Genomic DNA, 18,894 nt, shown 5'->3' on the forward strand with positions numbered 1-18,894 from the left:
TTCTCTAAATTTGTTGAAAATGGGTAATTCATATATGGAGAATTAAGAAAATCTAGGTTTAACCTTTCAAAAATTAGTAGTAGAAAGTGGCAAAAATGGGCAACTTCGTTTCTAACATGAAAAACTTGAGTTTTTTGTATATACAGTACCCATTACTGGAACACAATTTGTTCAGATTTAATGAACAATGCTCTCACCAATAATATTACATTTTATTGCAGAACAAAAAGTATATACATTTACAAAAAATGCGGAAGATTCAAGTGAAATTGAGATCGTCTAAGACACACAAAAAGAAAGTCGGCGAAAAAAGCCTTGTAGGCAGGTAGGGAGGCATTTTCTTGCCTACCAAGGAGGGGGGGGGGGGAGAGGAAAATAAATTAAAAATAAATTATTAAAAAATTTTCTTAACTTTGCTCAATGAGCACTCGATGTATTGGCCTTGCACTGAACATTCTTCTTATTGGAGTCACTCCAAATATTGAGTGCTGCCTTATAGGCATCGGCTTTCTTGCACCATTCACGTTGGCACGAACGATATTCGGCGACACTTGTCGGGCGGGCACAGTTTTCTGCAACAAAAAAAAGTTAGAACATTTTTGCTGAAAACTCGGCCACCGATTCTTTTTCCTTTTTTTCACAAAAAAATTACCTAACTCAATTCAGAAACACTTATGAAAATTCTTTTTTTTTTCTAGAAAAAATCGAAATTTCGAGCTTGGTGGCCGTGTAAAAGTGAAAACTCGGCCACCGATTTTTTCCCGATTTTGCCGCTAAAGCAAGATCGAGAAAAATTCATAAAAAATGCATATTGTTTCTTAAAAAATGAAAATTAAAAAACATGTGGCCGCGAAAAAAAGAAACCTCGGCCACCGTTTTTTTGTGGCGGCCAAGTCGGAAACACTGGTGTAGCGAGACGAAAAATGGCGTGGCCGCGGAAAGATAAAAAACTCGGCCACCGATTTGTTTTCTGTCATTTTTCTGCAGTTTTTCTACAATTAATTTCATGGCCGCAAAAAAGTACAGTTTTTCGTGATTTTTTCAGTTGAATTTTTTGTTAAAACTCATTACCATGAACAACAATTCTTGCTCTAACAAGAATAATATTATCTCTCAAACATTCATAGGTTCCAGCATCCTCCAACTGCGCATCCAACACCACCAATTCCCCATTCCGAGTCACCACGTGCCGTTGCCCACTCTCAACACTCCGCCCATCCTTCTGCCACACCCCATTCTTGGCTCCAACCAAACGGAGCCCGTCGCCCAAGTAGACATCCTTAACGGTAAGCTTCTCGACAGCGGAGCACTCTGGTGATATTCTTCCAGCCCATGAGCTCGAAATCCAGCCGACTGATTTCTCATTTGTCTTTGTTTTCAGCGAGCATTTCGAGTTGACCGCATTCCAGCTGCAGTAGGGATCAAGGGAGCAGAGAGCACAGGATGGTTGCTCCGAGCATCGAGCAACTGAGAATTGGGAGACACCGGCTCCAGACGTGACAAAGAAGAATTCGGCAGGCAAAAGTGCCACGTCATTAATCCGGGAGGCCGCAATTTTTAGCGATTTTTCTTCGATTAAATTCGATTTCCACTCGTTTCCTTCTTTCCAATGCGAAATTTTCCAAACTCGTCGATTTGCACTATCAAATGCAAAAATCACATTCTGGTTGGGAAGTTGATCTACGACAATATGCGTGAAAACGTGGTCACGGAGTGGCAGAATCGGGGTTCCGCCGGATATGGAATCGGAAACCAGGAGATGCGTTTTTGCAAAGTGAAGATCCGTATCCGAAATGCTGTGCGAGTTTTGTGAGCACTGAAAGAGAGAAAATCGATGATTAAGTGGTTAACGCGTCAGAAATGGGCGGGGCTTATATTACACAATTTTTATATCTAAAAATGAATTTCACCAACGGAAAATAGGTATTTTTCAATCAAAATTGATTTTAACATCCTGAAAAATCGATTAAAAGGGGTTTTATGTCAGAAATGGGTGGGGCTTCCAAGATGTTCCTTTAAAAAATCATTAAATAAGCTCCGCCCCCTGGTATCAATATTTTCGGACCAACGCATGTTTTCCTTGTTAATATGCTCGGCCACGTGGAGTCAGAAAGTCCCATTTCGCTTTGATCTACAAAAAATGCGGGAGAAGAGACGCAGAGTTCTCAGCTGATTTCGAATGGAGGAGCGTGTTGACGTCACAATTTTTCTGGGAAAAATTCCCGCATTTTTTGTAGATAAAGCTATATTGGGACAGCCTGACACCACGTGCTCCGCATCAAAATTGTTTGAAAAAAATTGCAAAAAATTAAAGAAATTTTTTTTTGAAATAAGCCCCGCCGAGTTAAAACCGATTTTTAGAAGACACCGAGCGTAGGCGGGCTTTCAAATTTTTCAAAAATTCTAAAACTACGGCTCCGCCCACTTCTGACGCAAAATTTCATTTTTGAACTAGATTTTTTTTTGTAAAATTTATTTTGCAATAGAGCACATTTTCCACCTACCGTTCCCGGGCGATGAGCCGGAATCTCGTCGGCGGTCACCGAAAACTGCCCGTTCGCAGTCTCTTCCATTAGGAGGCCGGTGTCGAGGAGCTGAAAACACAAAGTTCAATAGGTGGCCGAGTTAATTTGATTTGTTTGGCGGCCACGGCCACCACTTACATGATTGATTGAAGAGAGTTGGAACATGCATATCGCAGAAGAAGTAAATGCGGTTTCCGATGTGGAAAACGTGGCGTAGAAGTAGGTTTCTCCGTGTTTGTCGACGCGTTTTACGGATTCTGAAAAAAAAAATAGACAGTGTAGATGCGCTCTATTGAGACGGTCTTAAATTTGAGAACTTCATGATTTTTTTTCCTTAAATTTATCGGCTCGACCATACCTGGGGTAGATTTACGGCGCGTGGCGTGTCGCGTAGCGGCTCGATTTTAGTTGTAAAACTAAATGCATTTGCCCGTGTGGAGTACACGACTTTCCCACGCGTTGTCCGGCGGGCGATCGCCAATGGAGCGCGAAAAATTCAATGAGAAAGACCATAACCCCGTGCGACCACGATGCTACACTCGGTCGCCATATTTTTCAATACTGGTGTCAGAATGTCCCATTTTGTTGTGATCTACAAAAAATGCGGGAATTTAAACGCAGACTTCTCAACTGATTTCGCATGTTTAAGAACGTGCTGACGTCACAGTTTTTTTGGAAAAATATTACCGCATTTTTTGTAGATCAAACCGTTATGGGACAACCTGACACCACGTGAATACTGCGAAAACTGGCGAACATTTGTTTTAAAATCACGAGGCTCTGGCCTTGCTCATTGAATTTTTCGCGCTCTCGCCTGCCGGACAACTCGTGAGAAAGTCGTGTACTCCACACGGACAAATACATTTAGTTTTACAACTGAAATCGAGCCGCGACGCGGCACGCAACGCACCGTAAATCTACCCCAGATATGGCCGAGCCAAAATGGCCTACTTTGGCAAACTCTTCCATTTCAATTTATGAGGGTAGCCAGAAATCCGTGAAAAATTAGTATAATATCACGAATTGAAGGGTTTCAAGACTTCAAACAGAAAATGAATAAAATTGATTTTTTTTCAATTTCTCTTTTTCTCGGCCACGATGCTCCACTCGGTGGCCTAACTTACGAATATGATCGAAATAAAACGGGAAATTTGCAGAAACCGAACAATTAAGTCGAGCCTTGACAAATGACGTCCAAACTTGTCGCAATACATTTCTCCCGCCAATATCCTTTTTACAAACTCTTGCCACACGACTATGAACGATTCGCTCGCCGAACGAGTTATCATGTGCAATTTCACGGAAAAAGAAGAACACATGCTGTCCGACATCAAATGAGCCGACGAATTGCGGCTCATTGAGCCATTTGTTGTCCGAATAGATTGTTCGAATACTGGCGTGCAGTTGTTTGCCGTTTTTGGTGAGCGGTGGACGGTAGATCAGATGATTCTCACCGCCCATTCCTGTACGGATTCCAGAGTATACGGATGTGGCATCTGCAAATGAAAACTGCAACAATTTGGCAAACATTATTGCAAAAATTACTTTTGGAATTTGCACTTTATTTTTTGGAAAATGTTTTGATGCAAAATTTATGAGAATAAAATAAAAAATTTTTTGCAAAATTTTTTTCAAATATCGATAATTCTAAATCACAGTAAAAAGTGTAATTTAGAATTATCATTCACAAAGTTTGCAGAAAATAGATAATGTATCCAAATTCTAGACTAAAACAAATATTTTTTTCACAATTTCACGTGGTGTCAGAATGTCTTACTTTGATTTGATCTTCGAAAAATGCGGGAGTTGAGACGCAGAGTACTCAACTGATTTTGCATGGTTAAGAACGTGCTGACGTCACAGTTTTTATGGAAAAATATTACCGCATTTTTTGTAGATCAAACTGAAATGAAGCAGCCTGACACCACGTGGGGATTGGTGATAAAATCTACTATCAAAACTTATTAATCGATCCTTGAATTTTGCAAAATTTTTTCTGTCGCACACAAAGTGGGGCGGAGCGTAACTTCGCAACACTGCCGCACGGGGTTTGCCTCAAAAGTTTTTTGTTTCGAAAAAAGAGAAAAATAATAGTCAAATCGAAACATTATTGAAAAAATCAACAAGAAAAGCAGTGGAGAAGGGGCGGAGGCAAACCCGTGCGGCAGTGTTGCGAAAGCTACGCTCCGCCCCACTTTCTGTGCAACAAAAATTTTTGCAAAATTCAAGGATGTTTTTTGATAGTTTTTGTAAAATAATTGGGTATTTTTGGTCATTTTTTTAAGCAAACTCATTCAAAACTAGAAAAGTTTCAAAACAATTTTGAAAAATTGCAGCCAAATTATCAATGAATTTCATTTATCAATAGAGCGCACTTGCTTACCCTCCGGATTCCCACTATCAACCACAACCGCCGTAAAATTAAACGTCGGATCCACAACACAAATCCCAATCTCGGTCCGCGGCTCCTGTTGGTCTCGCAACGAAAGTGAGTCGAGCACACGAATCTCCGGCCTCATGCCAACCGACGAGCAAACATAAATCGAGTCGAGGTTATTCGTAAACGCCAAAAATCGAGTCGACGGGCGGCACAATCGCTCGTCACTGGCCGTCGAACGACACTCGGATTCTTCGGACTCGCTGAGCACCAGTTGTTTTTTGGCGAACACATTCTCCCCCGTATCGTTGATATTATAAGCCCAAAGACGGAAAATGGCTCCCTCGGAGCCCACAAAAAGAGCACCGGCTTTTGGGTCGATTAGTAGTTCACGGAATTCTCCAATGTTCGGGTCGGCAAATGTGTTGTCTGCAAAAATTAAGAATTTAGGTAAATACATATATATTGGATTGATGACACTAATACCTAGGTAAACAAAAAAAATTATCTTTAGAGCATATTTGCATACACAATTTTATACAATTTGTAATGAATGGGACCTTATCATCTCGAAAAGCATAATTTTTTCGCTCAGTTTTTGACTTATGATCCTTGATTTGTTGAACCCACGAAAATTTGAATTTTTGGAAAGAAAATTTTTTTTAACACCCAAATCTCGGGGTTCTGGCCTTCCTCATTGCATTTATCGCGCTCCATTGACAATCTACCGACGGACAAATACATTTATTTTTACAACTAAAGGCGAGCCGCGACGCGACACGCAACGCGCCGTAAATCTACCCCAAATATGGACGAGCCAAAATGGCCTAGTTCGGCAAAAACTCTTCCATTTCAATTAATGAGGGATCACCACCAGGCAGGTACCTGAATCCCAGATCCGCAGTGCATAGCACTTGAAAAACGTGATCGTCCTTTAATCCTTTTTTTAAATCTAGAAATCCGTGCAAATGCGAAATTTTGCAAAGCGCTCGGGTCAAAAAATACGGTCGTCCCGGTCTAGATTTTTGTTAGATGAAAAAATGTGTGCGCCTTTGAAGATTACTGTACTTGCAAAACTTTTGTTGTTGCGAAGTTTGATCTTTGAAAAAGATGCATTTTTCACCGGAAACAATAGCAAATTGAAATAAAAACTGTGAAAAATCTATAAAAATTTCCATGAAAATATGCTATTAAACTCAATATGTAACGGATGGAAATTCAGAAAATTTTTTTAAAAATTTGTTTTTTTTTCATAGTTTTCATACTAAAAACGTTCAAATACACAAAAAAAATTCACAAAACTTCACTGAAAATTGCCAAAAAACCCTTAAAAATCTTGGGTCTCGTCACGAAAAACCATACAAATTTACGGTCGAAATAATTTTATCAATTTTTTCAAGCAACTTTATGAAGTTGCTTTAAAAAATAGATTAACTTATGTTATAACAATAAATGCAAGCGCAAAAATGCCGAATTAGAGGAGAGACTTAAAACCAAAAAAAAAAAAATTTATTTTTGGTCTCGAAGCGATAAATTGTTGTAAAATGCAAAATGGTGTGCGTCTTTGAAGATGACTGTAATATCGAGACGTTTAATTTTATTGATTTTTTAAAAAATAGTTTTTCTTTTAGTTTTTCAATAGCAAATCCTAGCTGAAAACTACATTACTCTTTAAAGACGCATGCCCTTTTGCATTTTACAAAAATTGTCGTTTCGGGTCCAAGCTTGGGCAAATTCATTCAATTCGTGGAAATTTGGCTAAAATCTATAATTTCTTGGATTTAACCTCAAATTTTTATATAGGTAATCAATTTGAAAAATACTCACCTGCTTGAATATTCGCTGCTTCACAGCTGTTGTACGCAATAAAAATTACGCTAAATACCAGAAAATTCCTCATTTTCAAAGATTTTTATTTCAGAGTTAAACTCTTTAACTTGAAATTAATAAGGATAGAAAATCAATAAATATTATATAGAATTTGCATGAAACCGTTGTGGTGTCAGGGTGTGTGTGTGTGTGTGCAGGATGGGGGAGAAGACGAAGGCCACCCCAAAGAGAGAGAGAGGGAGAGACGCAGACACAAAGGAGGGGTCCCTGTTACTGGCAGCTGTGCCTCTTTAGTCCTAAAGAATGAGAGAGTAGACGGAGAAGACATCGTAATTGTATTTGTTGGGTCGTTTCGTCTTTTGTGTGTGTGTGTGTGTGTGTGTGTGTTGACGTCCACAATGTTCGGTGGATTACAGGAGAAGGAGAGCCACTTGAAGAACGCTAATTAACATGTATCAAAACCAGAATTCCATATGTTGAATTAGAAATGATTAATATTTTTTCAATAAGGAATATTATTACCGAACATCTAAAAATTGTAAAACTAAAATTTAAAAAATTCTCAAAATTTTCCAAAAAACTCTACACATAAATACATCAAAAACTGCAAATAAAACGCTTAAAACTTTGCAGTGACGGTCCGTACCTGGTTAGGGAAAAAGTGTCGGAGTACTGTAAGGGTACTGTAGTGGCAGTTCTGTAATATAGTACTGTACTCTACTGAAGAACAAGGGTGCGCGGCAATTGCCTACCAGCAATCGATTTTCGGCAATTTCGGCAATTATCGAATTTTTTGAAACCGGCAACTGCCGTAATTGCCGATTGCCGGAAATCAGAATTGTCGGAAATATAAATTTGATACTTTTTTGTAGATTTAGGAGCCTAAACATGCATTTTGATGAAAAATGTTTTATTTTCAAGCTCAACATAATTTGATCCTTTAAGGATTGAACGTTTTCTTTCAGAAAATGACTAAATGAATACTAAGAGACAAGGTGAAATTTTTTCAATTTCCACAATATGACTAGGTTTCAAAATTGCCGAAAATGCCCGGCAATCGCAAATTCCGGCAATCTTGGCAATTCCGGCAATTGCCGAAAATTTTAAAAACCGGTTAAAAATTCTCCTGGTAAATTTAAAAATTCTCCTGGTAAATTTAAAAATTCTCCTGGTAAATTTAAAAATTCTCCTGGTAAATTTAAAAATTCTCCTGGTAAATTTAAAAAGTCTCCTGGTAAATTTAAAAATTCTCCTGGTAAATTTAAAAATTCTCCTGGTAAATTAAAAAATTCTCCTGGTAAATTTTAAAATTCTCCTGGTAAATTTAAAAATTCTCCTGGTAAATTTTAAAATTCTCCTGGTAAATTTAAAAATTCTCCTGGTAAATTTAAAAATTCTCCTGGTAAATTTAAAAATTCTCCTGGTAAATTTAAAAATTCTCCTGGTAAATTTTAAAATTCTCCTGGTAAATTTAAAAATTCTCCTGATAAATTTACAAATTCCTCCAAAAAAAACTAGAATTTTCCCGAAACATTTGTCGCCGACCAAAAGCAATTTTGAGAACAAAACGTTTCTTTTTGTCGTCCACTAATCTTGTCGAACCATCGAAATTCGGCATGGAAAACTGGACAAAATCGCGATTAAATCTGAAAAAGTATTCTACGAAACAATCCGGAACGGCACCAATAAAAGGGCAGGTGGAATCAAAATATTCCGATATTTTTTTCGAAATGAAATCTCGTGCCAGTAGACCGATTAATTTGCTTCTAATTATTTTTCTCATTTTTCTTGGCATTGTTCTTTTATACGGACAGGTATGCAAATCTGGCCTAGAAATATTGACGGCCGCGGCCACTAAAAAAATTCCATAACCTGAATAAAAAAAAACATTACCTAAAGTTCAGCACATGCATCGCACAAATTTTTTAGCCCACAAATTCTGAGCTTCGTTTATTCGATGCTAACGAAAATTGAAAACTCTTCAGATAGCCTGTAAGGAATATAGGCTGTCATAGGCCTAGACCTAAGCTTAAGCCTAAGCATATGCCTAAGCCTAAGCCTAAACCTAAGCCTAAACCTGAGCCTGAACCATAGCCTAAACCTGAAACTGAACCATAGCCTAAGCAATAGCCTAAGCCTGAGCTTAAACCTGAGCCTGAACCATAGCCTAAGAAATAGCCTAAACCTATACCTAATCCGAATCTTGAGCTATACTAGAAATGAGAGTTATATTAAAAATTTAAATTTCCAGACAACATCCACCGACTCAGATGAACTAACCGAGCTGCGTCCCAATGTTCCATTATTCAACAGTTGGAATAAGTGTATGACACACAAAGTGTTTAATGAAACCGATCACAAATTGTTCTGGGCGAAATTTCAAATTTGGACCGACGAATGTGATAGGAACGCGGAAATTGAACAATTGAATCTGGTTCCACTTCGAAATAGTGATGAGATTAAGTTTGGGCTCTTGCCAGTGGAGGTTAGTTGGGGGAACTGCAGGGAGAACGATTATTCGAAATTTCATTTGAATGTTTCAAGTCTTCCTTATAGTTTCAAGTCTATGGTTAGAAAGTTTTAATAAAAAATCAAAAATGTAAATTTTTTTGGTGAAACTTTGCTAATTTTACAACATTTTAGACAACTTTCAATCAAAGATTTCTATTTCATATACTTTTCTAGCGTTAAAAAAATTGGAATTCCTTTTTCAGAGTGATTTATTGGGATCTTCTAGCAATCTAGTAACATTGGGAATTGGAAAAGATATTGATGCAGAGCTCCTTTACAAACAGGTAGGTTTTTTGAAAACTATTCTAAAGTTGAATAGCACTAACTTGAAATTATTGTTGAAACTTTTTGAGTGTTGTAGGAAATCTCTTCGTAACTTTGAATGTTCAAGTTTTCGGAGTTGCTTCAATAGTAAAACTAGAAGCGTCCTGACATAATATCTATAACATTTGTTTCTATAAGCATTATGGGGTTATTCATGTGACGACGAAAAATGCAAAAATATATTTTTATGGAGAATTATGGTCACTTTGTAGTTGGAGCAGGATCTAGTGTTTTAAAAATACAAGTATTAGATTTAGGTCTACCGTACTACTACAGTAATCCATCAGTAACCTGGCAAATTTCATTATTGAAAAATTGATGATAGGTTCAAAGTCACTGATCAACTATAACGGCTACAACTTATAGGTTATTCATGTGATGAAGAAAAACGTCAATTGATGGAATGGCTCCAAAAGTTCTAGAGCTTTTATAACTAGCTAAATCAATTAGAAAAATAATTCTACAAATATTATAATTTTTCATCATGCTTCGCTACCTATGGGAGGCTCTGAACGTTTTGAAATGTTCTAATCCTTCACCTACAGTACCCCGCAACAAATTTCCACGCATCAAGATTTATGGAAGACAATTTTTGATCTAGATAAACTATTCCCTTGTGTTCAAACCGGCTTTCGATTTTCTTTTGAAATGTTTCCTCCGTTAGTATTATTATGTGATTGAGTAAACGAATTACTAGATAGTCTAACATCAGTCATCCGCTACCTTTTGCAGAAAATGAACGACATCGGCCGTAACCTGACATTTTACGGAGCCGATCCTATCACCGATGTCAACGCGGATCTCTATTCCCGAATCGGAAAGTACTTCCCGTTTGCCGTCGGAGGGGATGCTGGGTACTCAACTGCAAGTGTGTATGTAAATGGAACATACAAAAATCAAGATGTCGTCCACGTCGATTTGATCTACTTTTTCGATCGTATTTTGAAGATTAAGGTTGAAACAATAGCGCGTTTAATATCTATTAAACTTTAAAAAAAATTCAGACCTACGACAACATTTGGCTGGACGCTGAGGGAGCCGAGTACCCATTATTTGACATTTTTCAGTCTACCGGAAGACTTGACAGGAAGGGGATCAAATTCTGTCAAATGAGCTTAGAAGTGCACAGTCCATCAGAGCCTCAACAAATTCAGTTCATGGAGCTTATCAAGCAAATCGTCAGGGAAGAAAGATACGGAATGCATAATAATCGAAATGTCGGGCACATGAGAATGTACTTATTCAATTTTGGAGATTCATATTGTGTTAAAAAGTTCTTGATGAGAAATTTGTACGAGTTGGTGGCCAAGTGATAATTAGTGATAATTATGATGATCTCAATGTTTGTTAGTTAACTGGATAAACATTTCAAAACATTTATAAAAAGCATGTGTAAATGCAGTTTACTTGTTTAAAAAAAATAAAGTTTTATGTATTTATTTCAAAAAAAACTATATGAGTAAAAAATAAAGTATTTTCTTTAAAAACCAAAAGAAAAATTTGCTGAAAGTATAGAAAGAGAACCTAGCCAAATTTGCAAAGTCTAGTTTTATTTTCTAGAGTGGTTTCAAATTTCACACTGTTTAACCAAGAAAATTCGCCCAAAAACTTTATTCAACTATAATTACAAGTTCATTCAAATTCACTTTCTTCTCCCAAAGATCGGTGGAAGCTGATTAGTCGGGAATGCATTGGACACAGGGAATCCTTGATTTACACCTTGCTGACCAAATGTTACTTGATTGTTATTAACATTCTGTTGTTGTTGTTGGAATCCTTGGTTTTGGTTTTGGAATCCTTGTTGGTTTTGGAGTTGCTGTTGATTATTATTGTTATTAACATTGTTATTGTTATTATTTTGGAATCCCTGATTGGTGGGATCGTTTTGGTTTCCGAAGAAGTTATTGGATGGCGCTGAAATTCAAATTTTCTGTTAAGCATTCGGCGGGAAACTCAAATTTTTCGAGGAAACGTTCACGGGCTCGTGACCCTCCTCATAGCATTTTTCGCGCTCCATTGACAATCGCCTGCCGGACAACGCGTGGGAAAGTCGTGTACTCCACACGGACAAATACATTTAGTTTTACAACGCGCCGTAGATCTACCCCATATATGGCCGAGCCAAAATGGCCTTGTTCAGCAAAAACTCTTCCATTTCAATTTATGAGGGAAGCCAGAAATCCGTGAACGTTTACCGGAAAATTCAAAATTCTGAAAAAAAAAATCGGTAGAAATTCGAATTATCCCAGAAAAAAGTCCGCGGGTAATTCAAATTCTCTGATAAAAACTTTGGAGGAAATTCAAAAGTTTTTGATACACTCTTTCGAAAAAAAATTCTTAAAAAAATCAACTCACGCTGTGTTTGAAATCCTTGCTGCTGCGGTTGCTGTTGGTTTTGATTGTTGTTCCCACCAAAAAATCCGCCATTATTATTGTTCAATCCCTGGTTCTGTTGATTCTGTTGCGGCTGGAATCCTCCATTTCCACCAAAAAATGCTCCAGGAGTCGTTGAGATCCCATTTTCTAGATTCCCAAAGAATCCGCCTCCCTGTTGCTGAACCTGCTCCTGGGTCGGCGGGTCCGGAAAATTTGGTGGAGGCACTGGAGTAGTCGATGGTGGAACACGTTGGCTCCAGGTGGCAGCGATTAGAGAAGAAGCCAATAAGAAATTGATGATCATAATTTTCGAAATAATAAATGACTGACACGAGATGACTCTTTGTTAGTGGCAGGGCCGTATGTATTTGTACACCTTGTGAACCCCCTCCCCTCTTTTACAGAATTTTTTTTGGAAAGAAAACAAAGCATCTGACTCATCGCGTAGAGGTGGATTGAATGCAAAATCAACAAAGTATATAAAGCTTATCGCTTTTCCACTAAAGGGGTCGAGCTAGGGCTCCCAACTAAGTGAGGCGCGGAATGCGGGCTTCACGCCTGCGCCGCGCTCCGCTGTGTGTACAATATAAGCGCATAACGTTGTTATTTGGAAGCGGCCGACACATTGCTAGTTAGTACGGAACATATTTTAAAAAATTGTACAGTTTAACCAAAAGCTGTATTTTTCAAAACTCCAAAAGTTCGGCAAAATCATTGGAAGCGCTTTTTTTTTCTTTCACGAAAATGTTCAAAATTGACACTTATACCAGAAAATACCAAACAAAGTATGCTAGCTAAATAGTACGGAACATATTTTAAAAAACTGCACAATTTGACCAAAAGTTGTATTTTTCAAATTCCAAAAGTACGAGATAATTATATGAAGCGCTTCTTTTTTCTTTCATGAAACTGTTTAAAATTGTCATTTATACCAGAAAATACCAAACAAAGTATGCTAGTCAATCCGGAACATATTTTAAAAAATTGCACAATTTGACCAAAAGCTGTATTTTCAAAATTCCAAAAGTACGAGATAATCATAGGGAGCCCTTTTACGGTTATAAATGCGCGCCTAATGATAAAAACGGCGGAGAACGAAAGACGGAGATTATTGTTGCAACATTAATATTATGTTCATTTTGAAAAAAATATATTTTCGATTCAAAAAATAATGTAATAAATAATTTAGTTAACAGTTCGATTCTGACTTTTCATTCTTCTTCTCAATCCCATTTAGTAGGTGATAGCTGAATATATTCCAAATAAATATTATCAGAAACTTCAAATAAATCACCGTATTTAGACGCTTGCCATTCGAAATAAACGGCAATTGTTGCCACAAGTAAATTCATTAGAGACCCGAATATGCAAAAGTATTGAAATGGGACTATGATCTGCTGACGTGGCAAATGATAAGGTTGAGCTGTCCAGAGAAGAAGGCCGGAGATTGAGAGAAGGCATGTGGTTATTAGCTGAAATTTTTGGTATATTAAAGATTTGAACTTCCCGCCGCACTAGCCGTAAGCCAACACGTTAGAAGAGTCGTTGGCAGTGTTGAATTCCGTTTGAAAAACCACAGAATCATTTGGCAAACTCCAAAGAATAATGCAAGCAGGTTACAGGGTCCAGAAAGATTTCCCAATTGCTCAATATTCAGAAATTCAAATGACATGGATTGGAGGAGAAAAATGGAGTCCACGAGGATGAATGGGAGGAGGCATGCGGCAATGATGTGGGTTACTGTTTTCATGTGGATTGTGCAGAGACGGGGCTTCTGGAAATTCAAACAAACTTTTGCCGAAATTTTTTTTCAGATTTAACTTTTTTTTCTTGCTCAAATGTGCTCCGTCGCAACTGATTTTTTACTCGATGTTTGAGTTAGCACATGTTAGGCGTGTATGAGGTTATTTCCTAGGCAGGCAGCAAGGTAGACATATAGAATTCCCAAAACCAGCAATTGCCGAAAATTCCCAAAACCGGCAATTGCCGAAAACTTCCAAAACCGGCAATTGCCGAAAATTCCCAAAACCGGCAATCGCCGAAAATTCCCAAAACCGGCAATTGCCGAAAATTCCCAAAACCGGCAATTGCCGAAAATTCCCAAAACCGGCAATTGCCGAAAACTTCCAAAACCGGCAATTGCCGAAAATTCCCAAAACCGGCAATTGCCGAAAACTTCCAAAACCGGCAATTGCCGAAAATTCCCAAAACCGGCAATTGCCAAAAATTCCCAAAACCGGCAATTGCCAAAAATTCCCAAAACCAGCAATTGCCAAAAATTCCCAAAACCGGCAATTGCCGAAAATTTCCAAAACCGGCAATTGCCGAAAATTCCCAAAACCGGCAATTGCCAAAAATTCCCAAAACCGGCAATTGCCGAAAATTCCCAAAACCGGCAATTGCCAAAAATTCCCAAAACCGGCTATTGCCGAAAATTTCCAAAACCGGCAATTGCCGAAAATTCCCAAAACCGGCAATTGCCAAAAATTCCCAAAACCGGCAATTGCCGAAAATTCCCAAAACCGGCAATTGCCAAAAATTCCCAAAACCGGCAATTGCCGAAAATTCCCAAAACCGGCAATTGCCAAAATTTCCCAAAGCCGGCAATTGCCGAAAATTTCCAAAACCGGCAATTGCCAAAAATTCCCAAAACCCGCAATTGCCGAAAATTCCCAAAACCGGCAATTGCCAAAAATTCCCAAAACCGGCAATTGCCGAAAATTCCCAAAACCGGCAATTGCCAAAATTTCCCAAAGCCGGCAATTGCCGAAAATTTCCAAAACCGGCAATTGCCAAAAATTCCCAAAACCCGCAATTGCCGAAAATTCCCAAAACCGGCAATTGCCAAAAATTCCCAAAACCGGCTATTGCCGAAAATTTCCAAAACCGGCAATTGCCGAAAATTCCCAAAACCGGCAATTGCCAAAAATTCCCAAAACCGGCAATTGCCAAAAATTCCCAAAACCGGCTATTGCCGAAAATTTTCAAAACCGGCAATTGCCGAAAATTCCCAAAACCGGCAATTGCCGAAAATTCCCAAAACCGGCAATTGCCAAAAATTCCCAAAACCGGCAATTGCCGAAAATTCCCAAAACCGGCAATTGCCAAAAATTCCCAAAACCGGCTATTGCCAAAAATTCCCAAAACCGGCAATTGCCGAAAATTCCCAAAACCGGCAATTGCCAAAAATTCCCAAAACCGGCTATTGCCGAAAATTTCCAAAACCGGCAATTGCCGAAAATTCCCAAAACCGGCAATTGCCAAAAATTCCCAAAACCGGCAATTGCCGAAAATTCCCAAAACCGGCAATTGCCAAAAATTCCCAAAACCGGCTATTGCCGAAAATTTCCAAAACCGGCAATTGCCGAAAATTCCCAAAACCGGCAATTGCCAAAAATTCCCAAAACCGGCAATTGCCGAAAATTCCCAAAACCGGCAATTGCCAAAAATTCCCAAAACCGGCAATTGCCGAAAATTCCCAAAACCGGCAATTGCCAAAATTTCCCAAAGCCGGCAATTGCCGAAAATTTCCAAAACCGGCAATTGCCAAAAATTCCCAAAACCCGCAATTGCCGAAAATTCCCAAAACCGGCAATTGCCAAAAATTCCCAAAACCGGCTATTGCCGAAAATTTCCAAAACCGGCAATTGCCGAAAATTCCCAAAACCGGCAATTGCCAAAAATTCCCAAAACCGGCAATTGCCAAAAATTCCCAAAACCGGCTATTGCCGAAAATTTTCAAAACCGGCAATTGCCGAAAATTCCCAAAACCGGCAATTGCCGAAAATTCCCAAAACCGGCAATTGCCAAAAATTCCCAAAACCGGCAATTGCCGAAAATTCCCAAAACCGGCAATTGCCAAAAATTCCCAAAACCGGCTATTGCCAAAAATTCCCAAAACCGGCAATTGCCGAAAATTCCCAAAACCGGCAATTGCCAAAAATTCCCAAAACCGGCTATTGCCGAAAATTTCCAAAACCGGCAATTGCCGAAAATTCCCAAAACCGGCAATTGCCAAAAATTCCCAAAACCGTCAATTGTCAAAGAATAGACGGGAAGGCATGACATAGGCAAGTATAGAGTAGGCACGTAGGTAGGTAGGCATGAAACATACATGTAGACAGGCAGGCGTAGGATTATGGCAAATTGGCAGACAGACGTATAGATTTTTATAAAGAAGGCGCGTATTCAAGCAAGAGTAAAGCGGCCACGTAGACCATAAAGTAGGCACGTACGCAGGTACACTTCAGGCAAGTGTTCAATAGGCACAGATGCAGGCGTGCATCAGGTGGGCGCGTAGATAGAGGCAAAGGCATTGTGGCTGAATTGAGTTAGGCACAACGACAGGCATGCATGTGGTAGGCATGCAGGTAGGTGCCAATTAGGCATAATAGACACGTGGCCTCTCCTATAAAGTATACATATTTATTCTCACCTCGTAAGAAATTTTGAGCGGACTAACGCTTTTTGCAGAAAATTTGGATTTTGTCGTGACTTTTGTCGAATCGAATTCTTCTTGTTCAGTAGTATTCTCGATACGTTGTGTATAATCCATTGATGGATCCACTCCACTTGTCTCCAATACACTTTCATATGGTGCTCCAACTTCCATACAATATGAGTCAGAGGTTTGAGTTGTTCGGGCTGAAAAAAAAAATCGAAATAAGATTTTGAAGAAAAAAAAATAAGAATAAAAAATAAGAAAATAAGAAGAAGAGAAATAAGAAAATCTTTAAAACCCGATTTTTGGCTCTGTGGCCTTTAAAAATTAAAACTCGGCCATGTATTTTTTTGCGGAGCAAAAGAATTTTCGTTGCAAAAATCTAATTCAAATCGATTTTTCTCGTGTTAAAAAAATTATTGAAAGTTCTAGATCATTCTAGAACTTTCCCGAATTTTCTCGAATTTTCTAGATCTTTCTAGAACTTTCTCGAATTTTCCAGAAAATTTTAAATCCGTCTAGGATTTTCTCCATTTTATCAAAATGTTCTAGATCATTCAAAAACTTTCTTGAATTTTTTAGAATGTTCTAGATGTTTCCAGAACTTTCTCGAATTTTCTAAAATGTTCTAGATCATTTCAGAATTTTCTTGAATTTTCTAGAAAGTTTTAAATCCTTCTAGAACTTTCTCGAATTTTCTAAAATGTTCTAGATCATTTCAGAATTGTCTTGAATTTTCCAGATAGTTCTAAATCCTTCTAGAACTTTCTCGATTTTTCTAAAATGTTCTAGATCATTCTAGAATTTTCTCAAAATTTCCAGATTGTTCTAAATCATTCTAGAATTTTTTCAAATTTTCCAGAATGTTTTAGATCATTCAAAAATTTTCTAGAAAGTTTTAAATCCTTCTAGAACTTTCTCGAATTTTCTAAAATGTTCTAGATCATTCTAGAATTTTCTCAAAATTTCCAGATTGTTCTAAATCATTCTAGAATTTTTTCAAATTTTCCAGAATGTTTTAGATCATTCAAAAATTTTCTAGAAAGTTTTAAATCCTTCTAGAATTTTCTCGAATTTTCTAAAATGTTCTAGATCATTTCAGAATTGTCTTGAATTTTCCAGATAGTTCTAAATCCTTCTAGAACTTTCTCGAATTTTCTAAAATGTTCTAGATCATTCTAGAATTTTCTCAAAATTTCCAGATTGTTCTAAATCATTCTAGAATTTTTTCAAATTTTCCAGAATGTTTTAGATCATTCAAAAATTTTCTAGAAAGTTTTAAATCCTTCTAGAACTTTCTCGAATTTTCTAAAATGTTCTAGATCATTCTAGAATTTTCTCAAAATTTCCAGAATGTGCTAGATCATTTCAGAATTGTCTTGAATTTTCCAGATAGTTCTAAATCCTTCTAGAACTTTCTCGAATTTTCTAAAATGTTCTAGATCATTCTAGAATTTTTTCAAAATTTCCAGATTGTTCTAAATCATTCTAGAATTTTTTCAAATTTTCCAGAATGTTTTAGATCATTCAAAAATTTTCTAGAAAGTTTTAAATCCTTCTAGAATTTTCTCGAATTTTCTAAAATGTTCTAGATCATTCTAGAATTTTCTCAAAATTTCCAGAATGTGCTAGATCATTTCAGAATTTTCTTGAATTTTCCAGATAGTTCTAAATCCTTCTAGAACTTTCTCGAATTTTCTAAAATGTTCTAGATCATTCTAGAATTTTCTCAAAATTTCCAGATTGTTCTAAATCATTCTAGAATTTTTTCAAATTTTCCAGAATGTTTTAGATCATTCAAAAATTTTCTAGAAAGTTTTAAATCCTTCTAGAATTTTCTCGAATTTTCTAAAATGTTCTAGATCATTTCAGAATTGTCTTGAATTTTCCAGATAGTTCTAAATCCTTCTAGAACTTTCTCGAATTTTCTAAAATGTTCTAGATCATTCTAGAATTTTCTCAAAATTTCCAGATTGTTCTAAATCATTCTAGAATTTTTTCAAATTTTCCAGAATGTTTTAGATCAATCAAAAATGTTCTAGAAAGTTTTAAATCCTTCTAGAATTTTCTCGAATTTTCTAAAATGTTCTAGATCATTCTAGAATTTTCTCAAAATTTCCAGAATGTGCTAGATCATTTCAGAATTTTCTTGAATTTTCCAGATAGTTCTAAATCCTTCTAGAACTTTCTCGAATTTTCTAAAATGTTCTAGATCATTCTAGAATTTTCTCAAAATTTCCAGATAGTTCTAAATCCTTCTAGAAATTTCTCAAATATTCCAGATTGTTCTAGATCATTCCAAAATTTTCTCGAACTTTCTAGAACGTTTTTTTGCAAAAAAAAAATCTATCAGAAAAATATTTTCACAAAATTTTCAAACTGAAAATAGTAAAAACAAAAAAGTCCCGTAAATCCGGACAAACCGGCACACTTACCTCCACTAACAAAAGAGCGATCATCGTAGGAAGCGGACGACGGGACCATTTTCGGGAATGAAATTTTTTTAAAAG

At 37.2% G+C, this 18,894-nt stretch overlaps 4 protein-coding genes and 1 non-coding gene across 10 annotated transcripts; 2 read left to right on the forward strand and 3 right to left on the reverse strand.

Moving 5' to 3' along the window:
- Positions 1-134: 134 nt before the first annotated feature.
- Positions 135-7,004, reverse strand: mab-20 (Semaphorin-2A; the record flags this gene model as incomplete). 4 transcript variants are annotated; one of them, NM_058474.5, is made up of 7 exons in its annotated part: positions 135-572; positions 1,072-1,816; positions 2,505-2,594; positions 2,664-2,782; positions 3,650-4,021; positions 4,909-5,331; positions 6,730-7,004. In NM_058474.5, the coding sequence occupies 7 exons, from the start codon at positions 6,800-6,802 to the stop codon at positions 418-420; spliced, it is 1,977 nt and encodes a 658-aa protein (NP_490875.1). The 4 variants fall into 4 exon arrangements, 3 of the variants coding, with proteins under 3 accessions (NP_490875.1, NP_001293443.1, NP_001293444.1); NR_165326.1 differs by having other exon boundaries at positions 418-572; positions 3,650-5,331; positions 6,730-6,802; NM_001306514.3 differs by lacking the exon at positions 6,730-7,004 and having other exon boundaries at positions 418-572; positions 4,909-5,044.
- A 1,418-nt stretch (positions 7,005-8,422) lies between these two features.
- Y71G12B.18 (Methyltransferase FkbM domain-containing protein) lies at positions 8,423-11,006 on the forward strand (the record flags this gene model as incomplete). Of its 2 annotated transcripts, NM_058475.5 has the most annotated exons (5): positions 8,423-8,546; positions 8,984-9,217; positions 9,447-9,527; positions 10,300-10,521; positions 10,572-11,006. In NM_058475.5, 5 exons carry the CDS (start codon positions 8,463-8,465, stop codon positions 10,878-10,880), a joined length of 930 nt encoding a protein of 309 aa, NP_490876.3. The 2 variants fall into 2 exon arrangements, with proteins under 2 accessions (NP_490876.3, NP_001293442.1); NM_001306513.3 differs by lacking the exon at positions 8,423-8,546 and having other exon boundaries at positions 9,059-9,217; positions 10,572-10,880.
- On the forward strand, positions 9,312-9,332 carry 21ur-14112. Its single transcript, NR_049954.1, has one exon.
- Positions 11,007-11,162: 156 nt separating the features above from the next.
- Positions 11,163-12,310, reverse strand: pqn-88 (Prion-like-(Q/N-rich)-domain-bearing protein). Its single transcript, NM_058476.5, has 2 exons — positions 11,923-12,310; positions 11,163-11,481 (listed from the first exon to the last, which is right to left on the reverse strand). Exons 1-2 carry the CDS (start codon positions 12,245-12,247, stop codon positions 11,210-11,212), a joined length of 597 nt encoding a protein of 198 aa, NP_490877.1. The 5' UTR covers positions 12,248-12,310; the 3' UTR covers positions 11,163-11,209.
- Positions 12,311-13,059: 749 nt separating this feature from the next.
- On the reverse strand, positions 13,060-18,878 carry Y71G12B.33 (Conserved plasma membrane protein; the record flags this gene model as incomplete). Of its 2 annotated transcripts, NM_001306523.2 has the most annotated exons (5): positions 13,060-13,190; positions 13,238-13,415; positions 13,463-13,717; positions 16,379-16,587; positions 18,820-18,878. In NM_001306523.2, the coding sequence occupies 5 exons, from the start codon at positions 18,866-18,868 to the stop codon at positions 13,177-13,179; spliced, it is 705 nt and encodes a 234-aa protein (NP_001293452.1). The 2 variants fall into 2 exon arrangements, with proteins under 2 accessions (NP_001293452.1, NP_001021826.2); NM_001026655.2 differs by lacking the exon at positions 13,463-13,717 and having other exon boundaries at positions 13,177-13,190; positions 18,820-18,868.
- Between the last annotated feature and the right edge of the window lie 16 nt (positions 18,879-18,894).

This window comes from Caenorhabditis elegans, chromosome I (assembly GCF_000002985.6).
Source record: "Caenorhabditis elegans chromosome I".
NCBI lineage: Eukaryota > Metazoa > Nematoda > Chromadorea > Rhabditida > Rhabditidae > Caenorhabditis > Caenorhabditis elegans.